This window comes from Dermacentor silvarum, chromosome 5, assembly GCF_013339745.2.
Source record: "Dermacentor silvarum isolate Dsil-2018 chromosome 5, BIME_Dsil_1.4, whole genome shotgun sequence".
NCBI lineage: Eukaryota > Metazoa > Arthropoda > Arachnida > Ixodida > Ixodidae > Dermacentor > Dermacentor silvarum.
Window position 1 is genome coordinate 112,164,260 of NC_051158.1, and position 25,132 is coordinate 112,189,391.

At 44.1% G+C, this 25,132-nt stretch overlaps 1 protein-coding gene across 1 annotated transcript in view; it reads left to right on the forward strand.

Moving 5' to 3' along the window:
* The window catches only part of LOC119452554 (sodium-coupled monocarboxylate transporter 1-like), a 322,121-nt gene that overhangs the window by 269,574 nt on the left and 27,415 nt on the right, over positions 1-25,132 (forward strand). Inside the window, exon 15 of the mRNA XM_049668027.1 lies at positions 11,418-11,442. Coding sequence (XP_049523984.1) covers positions 11,418-11,442 — 25 coding nt within the window. The remainder of the gene's footprint in view (positions 1-11,417; positions 11,443-25,132) is intronic.

The following is a 25,132-nucleotide window of genomic DNA, read 5'->3' on the forward strand; positions in this document are numbered from 1 at the left end:
TCAGCTTCATGTCGTATAATTAAATTCAAGTCTTTTTACTGACAACAACGCCTTGAAAGAATCGTTCGCTGTTGTCTAAAGGTTTCTATTCAATGGATCATTCTTTTCAGCTCAACTATTTCTCAGGAGCCGCCGTGGTTGCTTAGTGCTTATGGTGATTGGCTGCTAAACACAAGGTGGCGGGATCGCATCCCGGCTACGGGGGCCGCATTTTGTTGGGGTCAAAATGCGAACCCGTGTACTTAGATTTACGTGGATGTTAAAGAACCCCGGGTGGTACAAATTATTCCGCAGTCCCCCATTACGGCGTGCCTCACAATTAGATGGTGATTTTAGCGCGTTATATACCACATATTAAAGAGACAATTCTCAGGAGTCAGCAGTTTTGGCACCGTCGTGTCGCATTTCCGCAAAATAATTTAATTTCCGAATTTCCTAGCCAGATCCTGTGAGCGGACACGCTTCCCAAATTAAATGCTTACAGAATCATTCTAACAGTCGCTGAGCATAGGTGAGCGCACACGATCGGTCCTTTCATCTGTGCACGAGGTGGAGTCTAGAAGAACAGTAATGCAGGGGAGTTCGAATATATCCATTCTTGCACAGCGCTCAAACCAATCAAGACTTTCGGTTGTCTTTGTTAAATTATGCGCTTTGCAAAAATAGACGAGGAGGAGGGTCGTCCTGATTGGCATCGCTCCTGGGGTCTATACAACCTTCCCGCAAACGCTTGACCTAATTGGGCATAGTTCTTTGTTTGAGGCCATCCTTGCCATACGCACTTCGTGAACTTCCGCAACATTTAGCCCAAGTTTCACAAAAAAATTGGGTATTGAGCCTTTGTACTGTTGGTTCTTCTATCTTCATTTTGACTAATATAGTAAATAGGATGCACAAAATGTGGCCTCGAAAAATTCAGCCTTGCCATAGAATGGCCTGGCTACTATTAGCGGTCCGCCTGGTTCGTTCGATTGGAGTGAGCGAGAGTGACATGGCTACTGCCCTCTTCGCCTTTGTTTGCAGGCTCACTGATAGAACTTTTGGAACAGACCTCGCACGAGAATCAGGTTTTTTTGTGCTGGATAACTCAAAGAAGCGTAAATTACATCCAAAATAAATCAATTTACGTAGTTGACAAATGTAAACAAGAACTGACTGGTCAGTTTTTTTTTACCTCATCTTTCGGACAGACGTTAAAATTTACGCACTGTAGTCACCCGATTCGCAAGACACAACTAATTGGAACAAATTTTGAAACTAGCATTATTTTCCGATGAAGCGCAAGTAAACACAGCAATAATGTAGCAATGTTCCACACTTTTTTATGCATTGGAACACAATAACTATTAAACGCCAATGGATATTGTCGAAAATTTTGGTAACACATATCTCGAATCCGGTGTCAGCCTATGAATTCGTTGCAGGTGGATATGACCTACGAAATAAGAAACTGCGAGGCCTACCTACTTCCGAAGTCGATATGCTTTGCGAAACATGCGTCGTAAAGTAACAAATGTAATAGTTAATGAGCAATGTTTTAAACATGTTTATTCGATTATTCACTTTTACTTCACGCGCAAATGATGTCCTCCTTTTAGAGAATTGTAGTGCGGCAGCACTACAATTCTGCTACATGCTACAGTCGTTTCTTTTTAAATTTTTCTAGCCTAAAAACTCTACAATAACCCTAGTGTACTCTTGCACTGCGATATATACTACTCGGCCCGCAAGCAGGCCAAGCGTTATGAACTAATTACCGAGTGAGGAGCGCCGTCATTTGCTACCTTTCTCCTAACTCGTTGGCACAATGTCGTGCGATGATCCACATGCTATCCTGCGGTGTAAACGCACCGGCTTCTGGATATTTTATCACATTTAGTCTTTCACGCGATATCCAATACCATGTGCTGCCAATTCACACTACTTATCACACTGTTTGCAGATACTTATAATGGTGAACGCAGCATTCACGGCGCCGTTTGTCGGATTGTGCATTTTGGCTGTGTTGTTTCCTTTTGTTCACTGCAAGGTACGTAGGCAGTTAAATAGTTTTTTTTTATCTTGCTTTGCTTTAAATAGGCTACGTCACATTAGTCGCATTGTGCAATGTTTTTAGGGAGGTAACATTATGTACGTCAACTGGTCCCTATGTTACGAAAGTCGTAGTCCCAAATAACTGCAGCCTGGCAATGCAACCATAACGAAGTTACAAAGTGTAGGCTATTCGTATTTCTAGCTTGACAGCACCAGCTATTTGTCGTATTGTTCTTTGTCACAGTATTTGTATGGCTCTGTATAGCGATTGCTTAAGTGGTAAAGAACGGCGTGCAGGCTTACGAGAGGCCGCAAAACAATAAAGCCTCCTTAATGTATTGTTTATTTCTACTACTGAAAACACGCAACCATGAATGTAGTACAGAATAAAATGATGTTTCTGCATGGTCATATATTTATAGTAGCATTTAGTGTCCTTATTATAGCAGTGTTATTTTTCCGCCCCGGAATCAAAAATGCTCCCCTGGTATGAAACAGAAGTGCGATTTGAAGGAAAGTAAGGGTCTCACTTTGAGCAGGATATTGCTTGCCTCCTATGAAGCTGCTATACAGGGCGTCCTTAAGATGCTGTTTAACAAGCTCCTAAAGACACTCGTGTAGTATACACTCAATTTTCGGTCATAAGTCCTGTACCGCAACCAGGGCAAATTTTTGTGTACAAATTGCCTTTCTCATTGGAGAAGTGTACTTGAAGACGTGCTTTATTTCGCTTTAAGAACGTAACTTGCAATGGCACAGTTGTTAATGCGCCCTGCGACTTCTCATTTAGTCGTGTTCAGCGCTTAGTGTTTTCCATAATTATTTCTTTCTGTGCTTTACTCGAAGTCCGTGAAATAGGAAAAGTGCGATGTTGAACTACGCAGCATCATTGGCCCGTAAGCGATACGGAGGAACTAACTAGGCTCATTGCCTCTCTCGTAAACATCATATTACTTTGTCTATACACATCAAATGACAATTTTTCTTTCAGCAAGCATTACACAACACTTTGGATCTCGTGACGTCGCTACGTCCGCATGCATGAATGAACTGGTGCTTGCATTTCGGCATGGCTTATAGATGAAGCAAAACACAAACATAAATTGTCGTATCAGGATAATTTTTAGACCTTTCCGGTGCATAAACATGAACATTTTTGAAATCATATTTGCACCGTATGAACCTACACTTACGGTCGATGCGTACATTACGTAATAGTTACCTGCCTTGTGTGCACTCGCCCATAGCGCTTTAACCGAAGTTGAATTACGTAGTATATATGACCCAGTATATGTTCTAATGAATTCATAAGCATATACCCAACCATATTGTGAACGTTCCTTCTCTTCTCGTCAAATATTGGAAAGCCATATTAGAAGAGCATCCTGCTAAACTGGTTCGCAGTATGTGTGTTCAATGTAATATGTGAATTTGTGCCATTCTCCCTTAAGCATAAATTCGTATACAAGAAAAAGTCTCGGATATGCTGAACAATGACGGAACCTTCCTTTCATGTCACGTAGAGCCAGAATACTCAACGTAGTGCTGAACGCTAACGGCTATGCCGATGTTCGGTTTAAGTGACACTTGCGCAGCGACCGCCAGCACAACAGATTGAGCGCAGCAAGGCTACGAAGGGTATTAGGAGAGTACCGCAGGCAGGTGCGTATCACGTGACTTACGTATGTTGCTGTATGCGGGCAACAGTGCGAACCAGGCTAGCACCTCCAACACTACCATTATTTCTGGAATCCAGGCCACGCAAACCTAGAAATTCAGACTCCGAACACGGGAGCTTGGCGCGCCATCCTTGCTATTTTATTTTTAGCTTTTGCAAGAGCAGTGCTGCGTGGGCTGGCAGAATCCACTCTTGCAAAAATTTTCACGTATTTCAGAGCGCTTCGAACTCATCTAAAATGTCAACTTGCTCTCAATTCATTCACTTTCTCCGCACACGGTGATTATGTTGCCCCTTCTTCACTTCTATATAGTCGTCTTCTTCATTTCTTGCCTCTTGTTCTGCTTGCATATTCGGGAACATACATGGGGGCACATACCCATAATTGTGGATTGGGCTGGTAAGGGCACATACCCACTGGCACATACTAAGTTGGCCAAGTTGTTTACATGGCAGTGCAGCACCCAGGCGTCAACTACCAGCAAGCAGTACCCACAAAATATGGGGGAAAGGCAAACAAAGCTTCTGCTGAAAATAGTATTGTTAATAGGCATGCTACACATATGGCGAAGCTGATAACCCACTATATTTTAGTCAACTAAAGGTAATGAGGTGTTCTTATAGAATTTAGGTAAAATTTCGCACGATTCACTCAGCAGAAGCAGCCCAAAATATCTCGGACAAAATAGCGGCCAAAGCAATGTTTACAATCACGTCAACTGCAGTTGTTAGTGCTTAGCATTCTTTGGCTACTTCAAAAACGTTCCAGGACCTATCTATCGATGTATGTATCTTACCGTTCTTCCGCTAACACGAGTCACTGTCTAGGCCAAGGTCTAATGGTTACAGCACCCTGCTGCTTTGCCGAGGAAAAAGACGGAACCAACCGTCTGACCAACTTGAGTCAGAGTGTGTGGCAATGTGCACATGTGCCGCTCTTCCACGGACCTTTTTTTCTGCCGACATGGGTCTATGTAGATGCAGAAGCGAGTATGTACCGCTCTTCAATGAATCGCTTTGACGCCGACTAGGAGCACAGCGCATGTGTGAATCGGTCTGTGCTGGTCTTCAATGAACCACTCTGGTGCCAACTTGGGTCACTGGGTATGGGCCAGTAGGTGTCTTCTGCTCTACAATTACAACTCAGATCCTTTAAATTTATCCGAAGCTGGGCGGAATTGAACGCACGTCACACGGATTCATCAAGGGCAACAAGCCGCTTTAACCAGCTGCAGCACAAACGTACTCGGTATGTGCCGCTTCTTATAGAACCTCTTTCACGCAAATACTTTATCGAGCTGCACCGCGAATGCACTGGGTATGTCTCCAATTAACCTGTCGCCATCATGGGTCACTCTGCATGTGCCACTGGGAGTACAGCAATCGAAGGAACATTCTCATCACTTGCAAGCGCCGGCGCGACCCACTCCTCGTCTCGGAGGCCACACGTGAACTTCTAGGCAGCGCCACCTGTTTGGAAGCGAGCACGAGAGAGGAGCCCTGCTGCCGCATGACGCGTTTCCGAGGGTTCGCCACGCAGCGGCACACAGTGCACTTCAGTAGCCATCCACAGGATTCGCGGCGGTGCCGTTAGATAGCGCCGAATGTTCTTAACGAAGCACGAAAGAGAAGTGCCCGCTGCAGTACACGGCTAATACATAACTCGTTTCAACGATGGCAATACGTTATGTCGCAATATTTATTTATTTCTTAACGCATTACCGTCAACAGACATCGCGAGACGGGTTCTGCGGATTTTTAGAGCGAAGCTGTATTTGGCTAGGGTTCCATGCATTTTTCGTGTCCGTCAACAGATCTGCGTGTGCAAAAAAGTCAGCTCTCAATTTGATGCAAAATCACTTCATTCTATGCAAAAGCGTATACGTCTCATCACCTGGATATGTATCTTCAGTAAATTAGTTATCAAGAGGCACCATTTTCCAAATGAGTAAACTTTCATGTAGATAATAAGGGTTTCTCAAAGATTTGCTGCTGTACGACCCGCGTCGGGTATGTGTACGCTCGCACCGCCCTCCCTTTGTGTCGTTCGAAGCGCTTGCTTACCTGTTTCCTTCCGCTCTCCCGGCGCGGCGGTCCCGTCGCGCGTGTCTAGTTTCCTCCCTCTCCCCGAGGTGACGGTAGTCTTTCCTGCGAACGTATGTCACCAATAAGACCACCAATAAAAATAAAAGTGTTTGTGCGTGTGTCTTTCTTCTGGATAACCGCCGTAGCTACTCACAAGAAATAAAATGTCTTCACAGCGTTGATCTAAATTCTGTGTCACCTCTATGACGTGTGCTAAACTGCTCAGCTGGTAATCCAATTTAAAAGTAGTGGAATAGCGCGTGATTTGTGATTTTTTTTTGCATTTGCCATTTTGCTATATGGCTCTGACCTTTGGTCGTGTTCTATTGACACCCAGGTGCGAATACAAAAAAAAAAGACTTCTTTTAGTTGGCCATGGCCTGTTACCACAAATATATGATAAAACATGCAGATTTGCATACACAGAGTTCTTAGCGGGAATGTACTGTGAAACACAGTAAATAGAAGGGATATGTATTTTCAGGCTTAATTTACAGTGAAAGTTTTAAGACATCTGTAACACTGACCACTTGTATATATTTGTAATGACCAAATGCAGGGTGCTGGTGGGGCGACACTCTTGATGCTTGGCTACCAATTGTGGCACATGGCTGAAACTCTCAAAAGCGGAACAAGAGCTGCAAGGCTTCCAGTATCTCTTGATTACTGCCCTGGAAACCACAGTAGCACATTTTCACCGCTTAACACTACCTTTAATGCGCCAAACCTTGAGTAAGTAAACTAAAACTTCAACCCTTGGTATTCTACTTAACTAAATATAAGCAGTAGTTTTTTTAAGGAAGGAAACGTTTAATTATTTCCTGCAGACTGAGTACACTATTTGCCAGCAAGCGATCAAGCACTAAAGCCCAGACCACGCGTACGCTTAGGGACGCCCGCAAGCTCGCGCCCGCGCGCCTACGCATGCGCAGACGCTGCGGCACGACTCATACGCGTCGCAACGCGGCGCGATCTCGCTTAACAGCTCCTGTGTTGTCGCGCGCTTAGGCTGCCTCGAGCCTGTATACGCAGCTAGAGCGAGGTACACTCAACTCTCAGTGAAACCGATTCATATCATGCAAGAAAGTGCTTCTTCTTTCCCTTTGGGCTGATCTAGCAGCTCTAAGAATATAAGATTTAGATTTATACTTATCGAAGCATTTTAAAATACTGCCAATATCAAAGTACCAAGTTGCGTCTGCCAAGGCGCCTTGTCTATGAGTGAGCCCAGTGAGCGCGCCGTGTCGCGCGTCTTTGTGGATGCACACCGCCGTTACTCTGGAGGCGCGGCAGGCTCAAGGCGCGTAGGCGCGAGCTGGCGCGCAGCAAGCGTACGTGTGGTATGGGCCTCATACTAGGCGAGAGAAAAGTTGGGCAGAATGTGGCTCCGCATGCTTGAATAACATGAAAGAATAATGGAGAAATAAAAATGCAGAAGTTACCAAGAGACGGGCAACGCTGTTTCAGAATAGCTGCGCTAAGGTTCACTAATTTATGACAAGCTATAGGATACCTCCTTGGGCTCTCTATATGTAGCAATATATGCGGAAGTTTCCTCAGGCTGTGCGCTTATAGGAGTGAAGGTGGTGTATAATATGTCTGTAGTTTTGCATACTATTCATTTTTTCTGCAATAGCAAGTCGACCATAGGATTCAAGTGGTACATTTTCCCAGCAAATAAGAGACTGTGTTGTCTGAGCCTTATCAGGGCAGTTTAGCTCGAGACCTTCTATAAAAACAGATACCGAACGGATAGAAGGTCTTTCTCGGCAACCACTGAACCAAGGATTGATGTTAAAATAAATGCGATGTTACACGCAGCGCATGCAGTGTTTTATTTTTTGTCTGGGTCATAATTTTTTTGTTGCAACAAGTGACAATAAAATACTTTCAGAATGAAGGATGAAGTATAGACTACTAAATTCGCGATAATAAATCAACGTAACATTTTTGTTTTCTGAACTTATCTGAACATGTGAAAAGGACATTATTTAATTATGTGATGCCGCTATGAATCATGGTGCTAGTTTTTCCGTGTGTGAGGGTGAGTGACAAATGAACCTATATTGCGAAATCTATGAAATAATGCGCCATTTTTTCTAATAATGCACCGTCATTTCATATTTCGCCACCCATTTAGGGAACTGGGGAAACTGCACTGCAGCAATGTGCTTTTCCAAATTTGCTTTTTTTTTCTGAAATTCTTGGCCTAAGTAATTCCTTTTCGAAAACTTTTTGGAATGATTCTTGTTTTTCTCTTCATTTCAGGGAACAATATTTCTCAATCAAAACACTATGGTCGTCATCTAATTGAATTGCTCATCCGCCTAGAAAATGTTTACACATAAATACGCCGCTCACCCCGAGCTGCAGTGCCGTGCTAACGCTGCCAAACCGCCAAACTTGCCAAACCGCAGCTGTCGGTTAAAATGAAATTGAGAGCATTCATAAAAAAGAAAACGTTATTCTAAGGCATTTTTGTGCTGTTTTTTTTTTATGCAGATCAGAAGAAACGTTCTTCATCTTGCGTCTGTCATACTTCTGGAGCAGTTTCTTCGCTCTCATCGGAACTATCCTGATTGCTGTATTTATAAGTGTGGTTACAGGTAAAAAAATTACGTTTCTTTTCTTTCTTTCTTCTCCTTTCTTGCGATCGGGTGCATCGTTGAACGGCAACGTTTTGGTTGCCGGAGTGACTCGCAAAAGAATAGTTCAGTGTTCTGTTGTAAAAATTCTTGATGATTGTGTTGGAGGGGAAGTCTGATATCCATAACGGAACAATCAGGTGCGGTTCAACAAGGACACTGTTTTAAAGTCAGTACTTGCAATTGTATGCAGGGTATGAAACCATGTACGTCTTATTTTCTGTGCTCCCCTAATTACATATTAGTCACTGAGTGCAAATCTTGTAGCAAAACCGCTAGGCACAGGGTGGCGAGAACGTTTATTTCTTGATGAGCAGATACAACCTTGTTGATGTTATCTCCGCCACTAAGTTATTATGGCGCAATTTTTAATGATACGTGACAAAAATGACAGATATATTGACCTGGTTGAATGCACATGTACATGTTGCTAGTGTCAAAAATGCCGTTTTAGCACTTACCATATAAGACCAGTACGGAACATTTTTGGAGGACGCTTAAACTTCACCTTTAAGAGTAGAATGCGATAGCGTTATCGGGACCCGTTCGCATCGCATCGTTCGCATGCGGCAAGTAGACTTCATTCACTGCAACACTGAACGCGGGAAAACCAGCTTACAAAGACCAAGCTTACACTCATCCCCTAAAGTCGGCTTCACTTTTAAACTGAAATGCGTTGCTGGAAAGGCGTTATTCTAGGGGCAATATAAGTGGTCTTATATTAAAATGTGAGGACCCTAGCACCTTTTTTTATTATTTTAATAATTGTTTCCTATGACCCCGACGCGCGCAGGTCTGGTAGAAATGTTTCCTTGCAGTAGAATTAGGTTTTCTCGTACATTGAAATTACAAACCGACGGCGAATCCGACGCCGAATGTTAAAGTCGTACTTTACCATTTTTCTGACGGATTTCACTGTGAGAAATTCAATTTTTCTTAACCAAAACCTTGCACCCTATGTAGGGCCTGTGCGGTCGATGTGGTTGGATGATTTTCTCCGCCACCCTCGATCACATGCCGGTTGCCGACGCCGGAATTTCTGCGACAGGGGGCCCTAAACGCTGTCGCGTTAAAATATCCGTGTTAAATGACATATTGGCTTAGCGTGAATAAGGTTAAATTTATGATAATGTTCACAAGGGTACCTGTGGCGATGGAAGTATAACTCGACCCCGTAGCACACGTGCGATGCTCTGTTAAATCAGCTGAAGCGGTAGCTATTTCCTGGTTCACTGTCTTCGGTATGTGCATGTGTGCCAAAGCTACCGCTTTAAGACACTTGAGGAAGTTAAGAGATACGCGCAGTTATTCCTTAGTGGCTATGGTGTTGGGCTGCTAAGCATGAGGTCGCGCTATAAAATCCCGGCCACAGCTGCCGCATCTCGATGGGGCCAAATGCAATAACACCCATCTACATTGGTTTAGGTGCACGTTAGATAAGCGCTAGAGGTCCAAATTATTCCGGACTCCCCCACTACGGCGTGCCTCATAATATAATAAGGAGATCGTGGTTCCGGCGCGTAAACCCCATAATTTAGAGTTAAGAGACCGGAAGACAGTGGTGTTGATTGCATGGCAAAACGGAGTAATCAATTTAATAGTTCACATTAGGAGGCAGGAATGGAGCTGGGAAGGCCGTGTATAGCGCGTGGGGCGGATAACCGGGGGTCTCTTAATGTTGCGGAACGGTTGCCAAGAGAAGGGAAGCGTAGTTAGTGAGGTCAGAGAATCCGGTGGTGTCAGTCACTCAGTAACATGGATTCTACACTACTGATGGTTAAAAATCACAGGTGGGACTTTCTGTTGTAATATAGTTAATAAGGTATTATAGCACTAATAAGCACGAAAACTGAGATGTAACGAGTTACCACAATAGGATAAAAATAAACAGATATGCAGCACTGCTGTATCCGCACCTGCCGTAGGAACTCACTTACGTAAACTTACATACAAAGCTACTGCACTGTTGCCGTCATATTCAATGCAGGCTAAAAAAAGTATTGTGCCCTCAACTGTGATATTGTGGGAACACAACGGTGTCAAAAAATTTACTCAGTAAAGAACACTGTTCAAAAAGCTGAGCAGTGGAGAACAAGAAGAGAAGAATAAACCTCATCTCGTGAGCTAAAGTCTATATATATATATATATATATATATATATATATATATATATATATATTTATATATATTTATTTATTTATTTATAAAGAGAGAGAGCGAAAGCAATGAGAAGCACAACTTCGTGGTTTTCTTAGGTTTATTAACACAACAGTTTTGGTAGGTGGACCGACCGAAATTTTGTAGCGTTAGCTACACTGGCCTAGCCAAGCCCATTTCGCGCGGCACATCAAGAGCCGTGCTGCGCATGCGCAAGGATCAGTAATGTCACACGGCTTGCGCACCGGAGCCACCGGAGCCGGCACCTCTCGCGCACTCCGCCGCCGCCGCGCGCGACTCACCGCCGCCGGTCTGCGCATTCCAGAGGAGTGACGTCGTAGCCGTGGTAGACGCACTGGCGCCGGCGCGCGCTCGCGGTGCAGTCGCCGTCTGACACTGCGCTGGAGCCGCTGCGCTTCTGACTGGCGTTTGCCAGTGTGGTATAGCCATAGAGAAGGAGAGCGCAAATGCTGCTCAGCAGCGCAGAAGAACGGAGAAGCTTGACTCATAAGAACAATCTTATCTTAAGAATAAGCTTAAGAATAAGCTAAGAATAATCAGCTGAACCTTTGCTAACGTTACGTATATCCTGGCATAGCCGAGCTAAGCCACTGCAACTTTTTTCTAAATACGCTCGGCCCATTGAAAAATACAGTTACAATATATATATATATATATATATATATATATATATATATATATATATACAGTGCATACTGGTGTTCATTGTATCTTTTTGGTACAGGGGAAGTTAAGAAAAAACAGCAGAAAAAACTGTGCAATGACGCCTTAGTGCGACTTTGGCAAAATATCAGGAGTTACGCTTCGAAAGAGCAACCTCACGTGAGTAACAAATACCTAAGTCCGTATTGTTCGAAATACCCCCACTAACCCTAGCACTTTCTATTTTTCAGATTGCAATATATAGCTGCGAAGAAAAATGTGTATCTGAACCAGAAGGGGAAAGCCTCGTGATGCATGGATGGCCGGCTAGCACGCAGAAGAAATTGCCGACAAGTTCACCAGATTCTAGATTACTTTCTGTTTAGAAAGGGAAATAAATGTTTCTCCCCAAACGAACCTAATTTCGATGGTCAGCAAGAAAGTTTCGCTTTGCTTATACGCCAGCTAGTGACGTCTTGGAAACATCAAATATACAGGCAGAAAGTGTTGCCGCTAAGCCTATACCATAAAATTAAAAACTTGTTTCGCACAATATAGGACATACGGACGCGCAGAACATAGGAATGTGTACATCTCATCTTCTTTCTGGGGTTTTACGTGCCATAACCAGTTCTGATTAACAGGCACGCCGTAGTGAAGGGCTCCGGTTTAATTTTGATCACCTCAGATGACATTTTAATCTCACCGGAGATTTACCTCTTCTTAATGTCATCATTAAGTAATTTTATTTTAATCACAAAATACTTGTATTGCAAAATTAAGTTATAAAGCTACTTTCCAGCTGAGTCAAAGCTCACGCTACACAGTGGACTCCTTTGCCACTGCTGTGCTAGTTAACATCAGCAATATTTCTGAAGTTGTCGGGTGTTACTAAGGCGGTCTGCTGCTAGCCAAAAAGTAGACTTGAGCGCTATAATTTCTACACTCGTCTGTAGAAATCATCTCAAGTCATCCGGACAGGCTCGACAAAGGAGAAACCTTTGAGCTTGTCTATCTTCTTTCACCGCCGTTAATTCACTAGTGTAAAAACATTTTTTCTTCAAATCTACCGTAGCAAATTCATTCAACAACAGACAACAGGTTAACAGATGTACCCGTTTGCTAAAATTTCCGTCCAGTAGTCTAAAGCGAGTGCAACTCTTGACTCCTACAGCAGCATCACCGAAACGTACTTCTCGGTGAGGCAATGCGTCGTTATCTACCTGCACTACTTGTGTTTCATGCAGTGTACGACAGGGTGCAACCATTTATAAGTATAAAAGCATCAAGGGTAAGCTAACAGGAATGTGCCGATTTAAATTACGCTCCAGTGGTATTAGCAGCCTTGAGCAGCGTTAAGAAACCTCACGAGAAACGCGACGCACGGACTGCACAAAATTAACAACAAGATCATGCGTAGCCTGGACGAAGGAGCAACGGAGAGCTTACTAAATTACGTCAACGAAAGCTGGGAGAACAACAGTATCCCAGCCGCCTAAAAGCACGTGGACACAACGATGATTCCAAAACCTGGCGAGTCGATCATGCTACAGAGCCTGCGCCCAAACTGCCTCACGTCTTGCGCGCGGAAACACTTCGGGCAAATGGTATACAATTGGTTCTCTCCCTTCCTGGAAGACGGGGTGCACCTACGAACACAACGTACGGTTTCCGGTCTCACCTCTCCGCCCAAGACGTTCTACTTCAGCTGTAACACGAAGTAATTGACGCCCTCAGCACCCCCCGCAAGAGTTCCTTCCTGGCTTTATACGTGAAGCGGGCATTCGATAACGTCTCAAACGGAGTGCTCCTAAATAGCCTACAGTTAACTAACTGGAGTAAGGACATACGACTACTTCCAGTACTTCCAGACGTGTTGAACGGCGAGCATAGGTATTTTGAACATCGGGACGAGACAGATCGAAATGCCACAGAAAGGAAACCCCAAGGAGTCGGTGATCGCCCTGTTGCTGTCCAATATAGCGATGAGGCGACTACCAAACATCTTGGGAAACATCAAGTGTATTCACCGCACCATACATGCGGACGACCTAAACATGTGGACTTGCGCGGGATTGCCGGGCGAACAACAAGACGTCCTACAAAAAGCCGTGGACAAAACCAAGTTCTACCTACACAGCTAAGGTCTCTCGTGCGTCCCAGAAAAGTCGGAGCTTCTAAATAGGAGTGCGGGAATAGTCATTTCTGAGGCCGAATCGCATATCGAATACTTTTCTAATAGTGAACAGCCGTTATCATAAATATCATAAAGCAATGTTCATATGCGAGTATTCCTAATGTGAGCAAGTTTATTTGATTAGATAGTACCGTTATGAATCGTTCTTTATTAGAAACACAAATGGAGAATTAGGGCAAACATGTAGTTTCTTCACATGCACAGAGCTCTTCAGAGAGTGCGAACGGTCGCTGTACAGCCTGTAAAGTATGGCTACCTAAGTGACATAGCCTGTTCCACTACGGAAGTTTTCATGCTTTATGTCTATACTATGCCTGAGGGGTGAAACTTTACCTTACTTTTGCACCAATTTTATTTTTATTGGGACGCAGTGGACGTTTTGAAATGTTCACAAAACATTCTAAAAATATTCTCACTTACGAATAGTGACTATGGGGCAATATTTGATTCGTTATTCGAAAGTTTCGAATATTTGCACACCCCTACTTCTAACCCTAATATAGAGGACGAGAAGGCGATCTGCCCAGGAGCCAAAAAACCCAACATTGGCCAGGAATGGACTCACTGTATACAAGGTGGACGTGCTCGGTATCCTGGACCTCACTTTCACGAAGGACAGTGGCAGTCTGGTCACCGTTGGAAAAGTTCAAGAGGCAGCTACCCAAGTCACGCACCTTGTGCGATGGGAGGCCAACAGAAAGCCTGGCCTCAGAGAGCAGATCACGCTAAGACTAGCCCTGATAATCAGCACAGTCACCTACGGCACCCCGCCCCTGGTTCTCAAAACAGCGATAGGGACAAGCTGAACACTCCATACGAGATATCTAAAAGCTGGCACAAAGTATGCAATACGCCCCCCTCCTCATCCCGCGGGTGAAAACGGCCACTGTCGGCTACACACTGGCAAATATAACAAAACAGCAGAGGGCAAGATTCTTTTCAGAATAGCGGCAATGATTGTAATGTTTTAAAGTGAAGCTTTTTTTGCCTACCATCCCAAAATTTGGCCTCGGTCTATCGGTCGAACGGTCGGTCGCTGGTCTTATCCTCACCAGGTAGATCCCACCTCACATTAAGAAACGTCGCCGTTTCACCAGAAAGGTGAAGCATCGACTGTGATAGCAAAGTAAGGAAAATTCACGAGACATTCCACTCTCTGAAGGTGCATGACCAGCGAAGCTGTATAGATGGTATATCTGAATGTACAACACAGAGATACATAAATGTTTTGGAGCTGTTTATTTTTTCATGCAAGTTATTGTTTTGTGGTCGCTAAGGTAGACTGCCAAAGGTCAGTCAGAATATCGGCTATCCCCGTTTGCTCTCTGGTCCACACCGCTCTCTTCCTAGCTATTCCTGATCCGAAGGTAAGGGTGAGAAAGTCTCTCTTGAACCTCGCGTAGACACCGTCGAACCCTCGCGCGCCTTCTTTCTGGCCAGCGTCATCGGCTCTGCGCCGTCTCTTGCGCACCACATCGCGGGCTCGTACCTCTTCTCGTGTCCCCGAGTCGCCGCGAAGCAGATGTTCCGCGGAGGGGGCGCTCTTCTTCCCGCACCACCGGCTCGCGGCGCGACATAGAGGCATGCTGGCCGCGATGATGATCTTTATTTGCACAACGGAGCCAACTGTGAAAGAAGACGATGACGAACGCACCAGCAGTGGCACAGGCGCGTTCGTGGGGTTGAGCCGAGGGGCGCCAACGAGCTGTGGAAGACGACGACAACATTCGAGCCATTACTGATGATGATAGTTTTTGTTCGTGGACAACGAACATGCCCTAGTCATATAGAGCTTTGCTGTAATAGTTGTTTTACCGGCTGTATAAACATTTAAACATTCGCTTACTGACTAAATTACCAAGCGTGGTGTCAGCGTGCACAGGCAAACATGAGCACATCCCACTCGATGACCGCGGACACTCGCAGTCAAAACGCTGGTGTAAAGAAGCGCACCCGCAGCAGCGAACGAATTGACCTTTATACTCAGTCTCAACGCAAACTAAGCCGCGAAAACAGAGCGCACGGAGGACTGTGTCCGCGACGCAGTTGGCTTTCAAGATACTGAGGCCCGGGCAGGCGCGCGCGGCCGCCCGGGCCGCCTGAAGTAGGACACCCCCCCTCTCTACCCTCCCCCTGGAGCGCTGTGCTGGATGGAAGACGACGCGCTACCTTCCCGTTTCCTTACCTTGCGCGCACGAGTGTGAAGATGGATTACCAGCGAAGCTGTTCAGCCCGCGACAAAGACATGACACAGAATTTTGAACAAACATACCAACACATTTATTTCCTTAATCGGTGGTCATCGTGACGCACATTAACTGTATTCATCGGTTGTCATTATTTGTCTTGATCGATGGTTGCGGTGTTTGATCGGTGTTTGATCGGTGCCGATTGCACTCTCGCAACTGTTCTCGATGTCGCTCTTTATAGGCGCGTTGCTCCTCGAGGACTTGGGACTATACGCGACCTCCCCATTAAGACGACACAAGTGAAATTCAAAATGGAGAACGGCAATTTGTATTTCCGGTTTTTTATATGCCACTACTACGTGAGAGTGGCAGGAAACTACATACGCAAGTGCCTGAAGCGCCGACAAAGAGAGGGCGTTGCGAACGTAGACATGGTCGTCGCGGGTCGCACAGCGGCAAATCTTTGAAAAAGCTTTATTATCTACCTGGTAGCCTAGTGATCTTCAAAATGGTGACTATTGATAACGACTCCACTAAAAATGCCTATCCGAGTGATGCCGATGAGCCATCCGTGGAAGACGACGACGACGAAGGCGCGAGCAATGGCACGAGCGTGTTCGCGCGCGAGCTGAGGTTTTACGTACGCACACGAAAAATCTGCGGAACACTAATCATAAACAGCTTCGCTGTAAAACATAACGCTGATATTGCTTATTGTTGTCAGTTTTCTTTTAGTCTTCTTTACCCTGTATGAACATGCTTACAGCAGATTCAACGTGTTTATACTGGATAACTAGAGCGAGCCGCCCAGAAGACCACAAGAAATGTAAACACACGTTCACGAACATGTGCAGCGATATATTCAAGCAAGTTGGTATGTCATGTGACATGAAAGCGTATGTGCAAGGAAGTTGGTATGTCTATGAAAAATATCACGACACATGTCAATTCTCAAGAAAGTTGTAAATAAAGTATGGCTATACTGTTTTCTTTGTAGGCTTTCGTTTTCTATTGCTAGATGAGCTGCTAAGGTCTGTGATAATATCAGAATTCATTGGGAAAAAAACCTGGCAGATCCCACGCCCTGTGGAAATCGATGTTATGCGAAGCAGTGTGCGGGGAGCCTACCATGTTAACAAAACAACCATGAGAGCACCAAAACGTAGGCGGCTCTTTGATGACCTACATAACACGCATGTTAAGAAATTCATGTCATGAGTCCTCATGAGTCCCCTTAGCTAGGCCTAAGAGACCTTAAGGCGAAAGCCTTAGGCGTGCTCATGACTATGACTTCCACCATCAACCTTTAGCCTTTCCCGTCACTTAGTACCGAACGTCAGAAACCTTTTCATTGGTTTTAGTGTTAATTTTTTTCGCTGAGTCATTGTGATTTTTGCTGAATCATGCTCATGACTATGACTTCTACAACAATCCTTTAGTGTTTCGTTCACTTAGTACCCACGTCAGAACCCATTTCAGTGGCTTCATTTTTGTTGAGTCAAGCTCAAGACTATGACTTCTACTAGCATCCTTTAATGTTTGATTCACTTAGTACCCACGTGCGAACCCATTTCAGTGGTTTTGAGTGTTAATCTTTTTCGGTGAGTCATTGTTAGACCTACATGACACGCATGTCATGGCATTTATGTCATTACCTATCACTTATGTTCGTCATACACTCCTGTAATACTATGTTAATTTTGGTACATACCAAGTTAAAGAAACGACCATTAAAGCACCAAGACGTAGGCCGCTAGATAGATGGATAGATAGGTACTGTCAAAGTAGCAAATGTTCGCCAAGAAATGCTTCGCATTTAAAAGTTTATTTCAACAAAAGACGATACGAACACTGAGTCATAATGACGGCACAATTCCACTAGGACAATATCACATACAAAGTACGGAGCACTGTATATACGGCAATCATACACCAAGAGAAGTTTATTGTCATCTCTACATTTTTACAATTGACTGGTGTAACACCATTCATTTTTATTGATATACTGGTATCTGTTTACACACTATTACACACAATTATACACTAGGCATTTGTAACATAAAACTTGATCAGTTTCGAACAGTTATACAATGTTTAGGCTATTACATTGTACTTTCGTTCAGCCTTACACATTTTTACAATGTTTAGTTTAACTCACCATACATTTAAAAATGCACTTGCAAATGGATCAGCCTTGTACTTTTATACAATGTTTAGGCTGCCCCTTATTTCTCACAAAATTGTTATTCTTTAAATGTTGTTGATGATTGATGGTTGGGGTGACATAATTCAAGTTTTTCGCTAAAGTTCAAAGACTTAAAAGCGTGTTAATATGGAATAATTGGGATTTCAACTGTGTTTTCTTTTACTATCCAAAATTTCGTATGCCATTTTTTAGGAAATTGTCTATTCCATTTTTTTTCTAGCTCTTTATTTAATATTTTGCACATCATGATTCTGGTGTTTTTTAATACCGGATACACCGCGTTTTGGGGCTTTTTTTAATTCAGCAAGCCCTCTTCTTTTCCACAAATTATTGACCCTTTTCGCGGAGCAGTTTGCTCTACAGGAACAAGATGGCGCTTTCGGCCGCGCGCCATACGTTGCCTCAGCGAATGCGCACGAATACGAAACCATTACTGCTTCTACCCTGCTACTGTGCGATCAGCTGTCGGAAATGCAACTGGGTGTGCGCTAATGCACTGTGCCCAATTCATACTGCAAAATGTGTAACGATAAAGGGAAGACGTGCGCGGTAGTTCGCTGCAAAAATAGTGATTCACATATTAATGAATGGAATCTACCTGTGTCGCCGCTAGTACATATAAGGACTGCCTGTGTTGCCACCCTTCGCGAGACACGGCTTTCCTCAAGGATAAAAAATATTCATCCACCTGCACTGTATAGCAAACCTCCAAGGAAAGGACTTCAACTCCGGAACGTCGGCACTTGGGAGTGAGTACCGCTCGTTACAAAATAAAGTAGTGCCACTTACTGGCATAGTAAGTTTCCTGCACGCTATCTACACACATCCACCCTTACTCGCACGAAAACTTACGCCCACACTATCGCCAACGTGTGAGTGAATAGGCGCACACTTGAATCAATGTGCCGAAGCATGAGTGACGGCGACTACACCGACAAGACAAGAATGTTGGAAGCTGAATGTTTCGTGACGGTCCACAGAGCAAGCGAGGGACTAGCGATAATATGTCTTTGCTACGAGCTACCGCAAAGTATCGAGCATTTAAATTCCAAGCTTTGTGCACAGCAAGAACAAATTTATCGCAGCAGAGCACACCCGCGAGTGATTACGCTGAAAATAAACAATCAGATAGTGGCCGCACCGACGAACTTTGCTGAGTCAGAAATATGACATGCCGGTGGTTAAAAATGTTTGCCAAATAAAGAACGCAGAGCACACTGATCCCGATTTAATTCATAAGCGGAAAGATTGGACAGCTTGGAATACATTTCTAGCCCCGCTTTTAGTACAAGCGCCGTATAGGCTGCTCACGCCGTTTGGACAAGGCGTAATGAGCTCTGAAAGCACTTACATGACCTCTAAAGCTGTGGCCAAAGCTTCGTGTTGTGCACGCAGTCACCGTCTACGATACGCGTCGAAACAGCGGTTTCCTGCGTCGCGCCGGCGTCACGCGCTTGCATTGTACACGCGGAGGCAACGGAGGCGGCTGAGGCAAGCAATGGATGCGTCACCACGTGATCAAACATGGCAGCGCCCACGGGAGCGCCGCGAAAAGGGTGAATACATTATTACTATGGTCAGGAATTTTTCAAAGAGGCTTTTCTTCTTCTCTTCTTTGGCTAGATTTGTTCTGAACTTGGTACTGGCTATCTTCCAAACAACTTTTGCGGAAGGGCATTCTTTGAATGCATGTCTTTGCGATTCAGGTTCCTTGCAGTTAGGACATTCCTGTGATGGTGTGATTCAGAACCGTGCAAGTCTTATTTTTGTCGGGAGAACTCCCCACCGTTTTTTCCATTCAAAGTCTTTCACTTCCTTCGGTAGTTGCGCTTGTTTCCAAAATTTTCATTTATGTGGTAGACTTTTTGGTACATCTTCCATATTCAACTCCTTCAGAGCCATTGTAGCGCTTATTTCTGCGGGTTTTATGTCTGATAATGGGGTTCTGGACCGAGTTCCTCGATCGCTCGTTTTGTGTTCACTGCTTCTTTGTAAAATTGAAGCGGGATTTCGGCTCTTGGGCCTTTCCAGATCTCTGTTGTGACAAAGCGATCAAGAGTGCTAATCCAATATCTCAGTAAAGGTTTTCCAAGGAAGTTATTCTCGTTAATCAATGATCTTACTGTTTTTGCTGCCAGAGTTCGTGCTGTTAGAGAAACGTTTGGTATCTCTAAACCCCCTCGTGATGGGGGTATTCTAGTAACTGTTTTTGTAACTGGTGCTGGTTTCTTTCCCCAAAGGAAGCTCCCTATGAGGGTAGTCAATCTGTTTGCAACCAGTCGAGGCAATTTGGCAATTCTTGCTACATAGAAGGCAGGAGAACATAGTTTTGTTTTCACTACTTCCGCCTTCTCTATTAGGCTTAAATCTTGATGGCGTGGGTTTTCGGCGACTTGGGCAGCTTTTCTTAGGGGTTCGTCCCAACTTTTTGGCGAAATGTCTCCTGGTTGAAACCACAATCCAAGAACTTTTGCAGCTTGCACAAATTGCACTTCACCAAGTGATTCTACTCTAAAATCCCCAAATCGCAGTGCTTTGCTTTTTTTGATTAATTCTTGCTGCATATATTATAGCATACTCTTCGAAGATTTGCAAGAATGTCTGATAGCTGCATTCATCTTTAATAAATAAGGATATATCATCCGCAAAGGCTGAAATTTTTATTTCCCCCAATCCTGGCAAAGGGAAACCTCTGAATCTTTTTTCTTGGTCGACTCTTCTCAGTAGCGGATCCAAAGTCAATACAAAGAGTCCTGGTGAGAGTGAACAACCTTGTCACGTACACCCCTCTCGTAACTGAGAAACAATGTGTGAGCGCGTTGTTAATTTGTATTTCACTTGTAATATCTTTATATAGTAATTCGATGATGTCTATGAAGTCCTGAGGGAAACCGAATTGTTTCATAGTCTCATATATGTAATGATAGTTCACTTTATCGTATGCTTTCTCTTGATCTATCGTGATGAAGGCACCTTTAATTTGTTTTTGTTTGACATACGTGAATATATCGCGTGTTAAAGTGAAAGACGCGAATATCGATCTCCCTGGAACTGCTGCTGCTTGTAGTTCTGATATAATAATTGGCAATACATCATTTAGTCTATTTGTTAAGATCTTTGCTACTATTTTATAGTCTGTGTTTAGTAATGTGACGGGTCTCCACCCATTCACATCTAGTAGGTCATTGTTTGGTTTAGCTAGTAGAATAATTCTTCCATTTGCGAAAGAAGGAGGTTTCTTCTTTTGAATGATAAAATTGTTTATCATTTTTACTAGTCTTTGTCCGATTATGTCGAAAAAGGTAAGGTCGAATCCTGTCAAAATACCGTCTGGTCCTGGTGCTGTTTATCGCGTCATTTTCTTGATTGTTTGAAATACTTCCTCTTTGGTGGCAGGGGCACACAGTTGATCGTGGTCTTCTCGTTGCACTTGTGGAAGGTTTTCAAATAGTCGGGTTGCATTGCTATCCTGTATGGGGTTGATTCCTTGTAACACTTTTTGAAAGTGATCAAGGAATACTTCCTTAATAGATTCTTCATTTGTGGTGATTTCACCTTTGTCTGTCCGCATTGCTTCTATTCTTCTCTTTCCTTCGGTGTCTTGGTTCAGTTCATGACCTGGTTGACTTAAGTTCGTTTGATCACATTGCTGTGATTCTGTGTGGCGTTTTCCGTTTTGTCTTATCTCTCTCAAGTGATGCTTATATTTGGCACGTAAACACTCGAGGTATTCTTGAATGCAACAAGTCTGTTCTCCTCCACGTTCTATTATACGTATTCTACGTAATATTTCATTCAGGATCTTAGTGTTCCTTCTTTTCATGTTTTTCCCAGCTTCTATTAGGATTTATTTCCATTCTTCTTTTCGATCATCCCAGTTTTCATTTGTGTCATTATTGTCTAAGCTATGCTTTAGTTTCATTTTTATGTCTTCGCATGCTGTTTGGTCATGTAATATTGATGCATCCATACGCCACATTCTTGGGGTGTGGGCTGGTCCTTCTCTTCCCTTTAGTGTAAAAATAACCGCTTTATGGTCACTAAAAGTTTTCGTTACTTCTGGGCCGCTCATAGTCTTTATTTCGTCCAGCTCTGTTAGAAGACAAGGTGACATATAAGCTCTGTCAAGTCTGCTTTCTGTTTTTCCGCATGAACGCGTGTATTCAATTGTGTTGCCATGCAACCATAACCATGCATCTGACATATTGTATGTTAACAATTTTTTTAATTCTCTCGCGTGGTAGTTTGATTTCCCCTGTCCTGGTCCGCGAATATCTCGATCGCTATCCAGGACGCAGTTGAAATCTCCAACCACCACGCAAGGTGGTTTTGTAGGCATGTAATTCCATAAAGTTTGAAAATACTCGTTAGGTAAACTCCTTTTCGGCCACCTAAGAATGTATTCACACATGTTATCCTGCCATCAGAGTCGTAGGTACAAAATGTCCCTTTCCGGTATCGGTTTGAGACGAAAATAACGCCTGTACCGCATGATCTATTGCTCGTTAGTGAAAAGAAGCCTTCTACCCCGTTGGTTTCCTTAAAAATGGCCACATTGTGTGGCGTGCGGAAGTTTGTTTCTTGTAAGAAAATAATATCAATTTCATTTTTTTGGGCTAAACTAATCAATTGTTTCTGTTTCTCTGGATTTCGGAAACCCCTAACATTAAAAGACATGCAATGAAGTCTTTCAACTATCATTTGAAGTGAGAATGACATTTAATACAGTCACACTTATTGTACGCGAGAGTTGTAATTTTAACATTAGAGATCTTAATTTAGGGTAAAAGGCTTCTCTCACTTGCTCCCCCACACTCTATATTTTTATCATTTGAACGATATGTTTTGAGCAAAGTGCTTCCACCCTTTGCTCCTGCTCGCGCATCTGTGACTTCCATGTCGCTAGCCGACGAGTCAGGCGACGGTGAATATTTTCTTTGTTTTTTTTTTTTAATTTTTTTTATTGGTATCACCATCGCTGCTGCTCGTTTCTTCCTTTGGTCGCCGAAGCGTCTTTGGGCTAACGCGTTCTTTTGATGATTTTGCTCCTCTTCTTTCTCCTTTCCTTCTGGATCTTGAGCGGTGCCTTTGCTTTCCAGATGATTGAACCCCTTGGAGTGTGTCATTATTGGATGGTCCATCTTCACTCACAGCGGTGTTTCGTTTAGGATAAGTTTGATCAATTTTTCTCGGGTTATCTTTTGGGGGGGACATCACCTGCCTTGCTTCACTGTTAGAAGTTTCACTGCTTGAAATCAATGCCGATTTTGTTGTTTTTTTCTGTTGCCTGTCTGGGCAAAGTGACTCAGGCGTGTCGTCTTCGTTTGTTTGTTTTCCTACTGCGTCTTCTGATACGCTGTTGTCTGTGTCACGGGAGGAGATTTCAGACATGTTTACTAAGGGACATTCCTTAGTTACTGCTGTATCAGATGTGTCCGCATTCTGTGTGCAGGATGCAGACAACAGTTCGCTTGTACTGGACTCTTTCGTAGCCTTGTTTGATGCTTCTTCACTGCTATCTTCATTCTGTACTGAGACATCACCATCCCAGTAATTATGAGTTTTGATTGGTGACTTTGAAACACGGGGCTGAAGCACTTGCATTTTTGGTAATGATGGCAATGGGGGAAAATATTCAATGGGGGGAAATATTTGCCTAATTGCGTGTTTCCCAATGGCGTCTGTTCTGCAAGTGGTTGTTGCCATGCAGCACCAGCATACGATTTCGCGTATGTTTTCCGCGAAAGCACGCCTTGGTACCATGGCGTACACAACACTTTCTACATTCCTCGTCACACCCGGTTTCCTCATGTCCAAACACAAAGCAACGCTTGCAGTAAGGGGCGGTACACGAAGTCGCCATATGAATATCGTTACCGCACCTCGCACAAACACGACGCATGCCGCGGTATTCGCACATTACCCTATTTCCTTGAATCGTAAGGAAATTGGGTATGGGCTTAGCCATTTCAATGCGGACAACTCTTACTCCATTCAACTTATTGTTTCTATTTGCTACCTTCGCAAAAGCAACACTTTTAACTTTGCCATAAGGTTGCAACGCATATGACAGGGTGTCGGCAGGCAAGTATACCGGAAATCGGTATACATTACCAAAAGTGACAGGCGGGCCGACAGCTTCAACTGGCACTTTCACATGATTCACCCGGAAACCTTCTGCGACCATTAGTCTCGTTGCCTGACTTGAGTTTTTTGTACATACTAGAAACTTAGAACCCCCATGTGTTGCAGTGCCAGTATGCTGTCGTCTGCAGCTGTGGCTTCAACTGCATCAATCAAATCATCAATCGAAATGTCACCATGCATCAGGCGCATTAAAAAGGAAACAGTTTTCCCTTGAGGGTGTCTCACTCATATTATCCATGGTGATGAGGAGAATGCCGCGCGGTCGCTGGCTGCGTTGCCTCGGTGTTACAGGTAGGAACTGGTAGCACTAGTTGTGTGCAGCTGGCGCGGAGCGCTGCTGCACTCTGGTGGAGCCAGGAATCAGTGAAGAGAACTGACTCTTGGGCAGGCTTGTAGGGTCTTAGCAGTTGCAGGAAGCGCCAATGAAGACCCAGACAGTGCCAGGTTCATCGGCAGCTTAGCTGAAGCCCCCAGGGAAGACCCCTGGAGTGCAGTGCAACCGAGCAGGTTGTACTCGGCAGGACCTGTGATCACAGCCAAGCAGACCACCAGCAGACCAGCAAGGAAGGTCCACGTCAGCACCACTGCAGGATCCGTGTTCTCAACCAGATAGTCCGCCAGAAACCCAGCGAGAGTCTCCAGTAAGGATCCGTCATCGTAACCAGGTAGTCCGCTGGTAACCCAGCGAGACACCCGGGGTGGGCCGATCCCGAGGGTAGTGCAAAGGAGGTCCAAGCACGGCCGGGTCCAGGTCCAGGGTCCAAGATGAGACTTGACAGGAGACTCGTTGACACTTTGATCTTAGCCAAAAGGCCGAGAAACGATCGTACACGACGATGACTCGGTGTAGCAATTTAATTTCAATCATACACGATCATGCACGGCAATCATACAGAATGATGACTCGGTGTAGTAATTCACTTACTACACCGACCCGGCATCATGTCTTGTATATTTGCAAACACTCACGCAACAATTCTGATGGTGTGCGGGTCACCGTCGTCATCGTCTTCTATGAGTAAGCACGCAACGCTCATGCAACAATTCTGATGGTGCGCGGGTAGATAGATAGATAGATACAGTTAAACTTGGATATAACGAAATTGAAAAATTCCCCCAAAAACTTTGTTA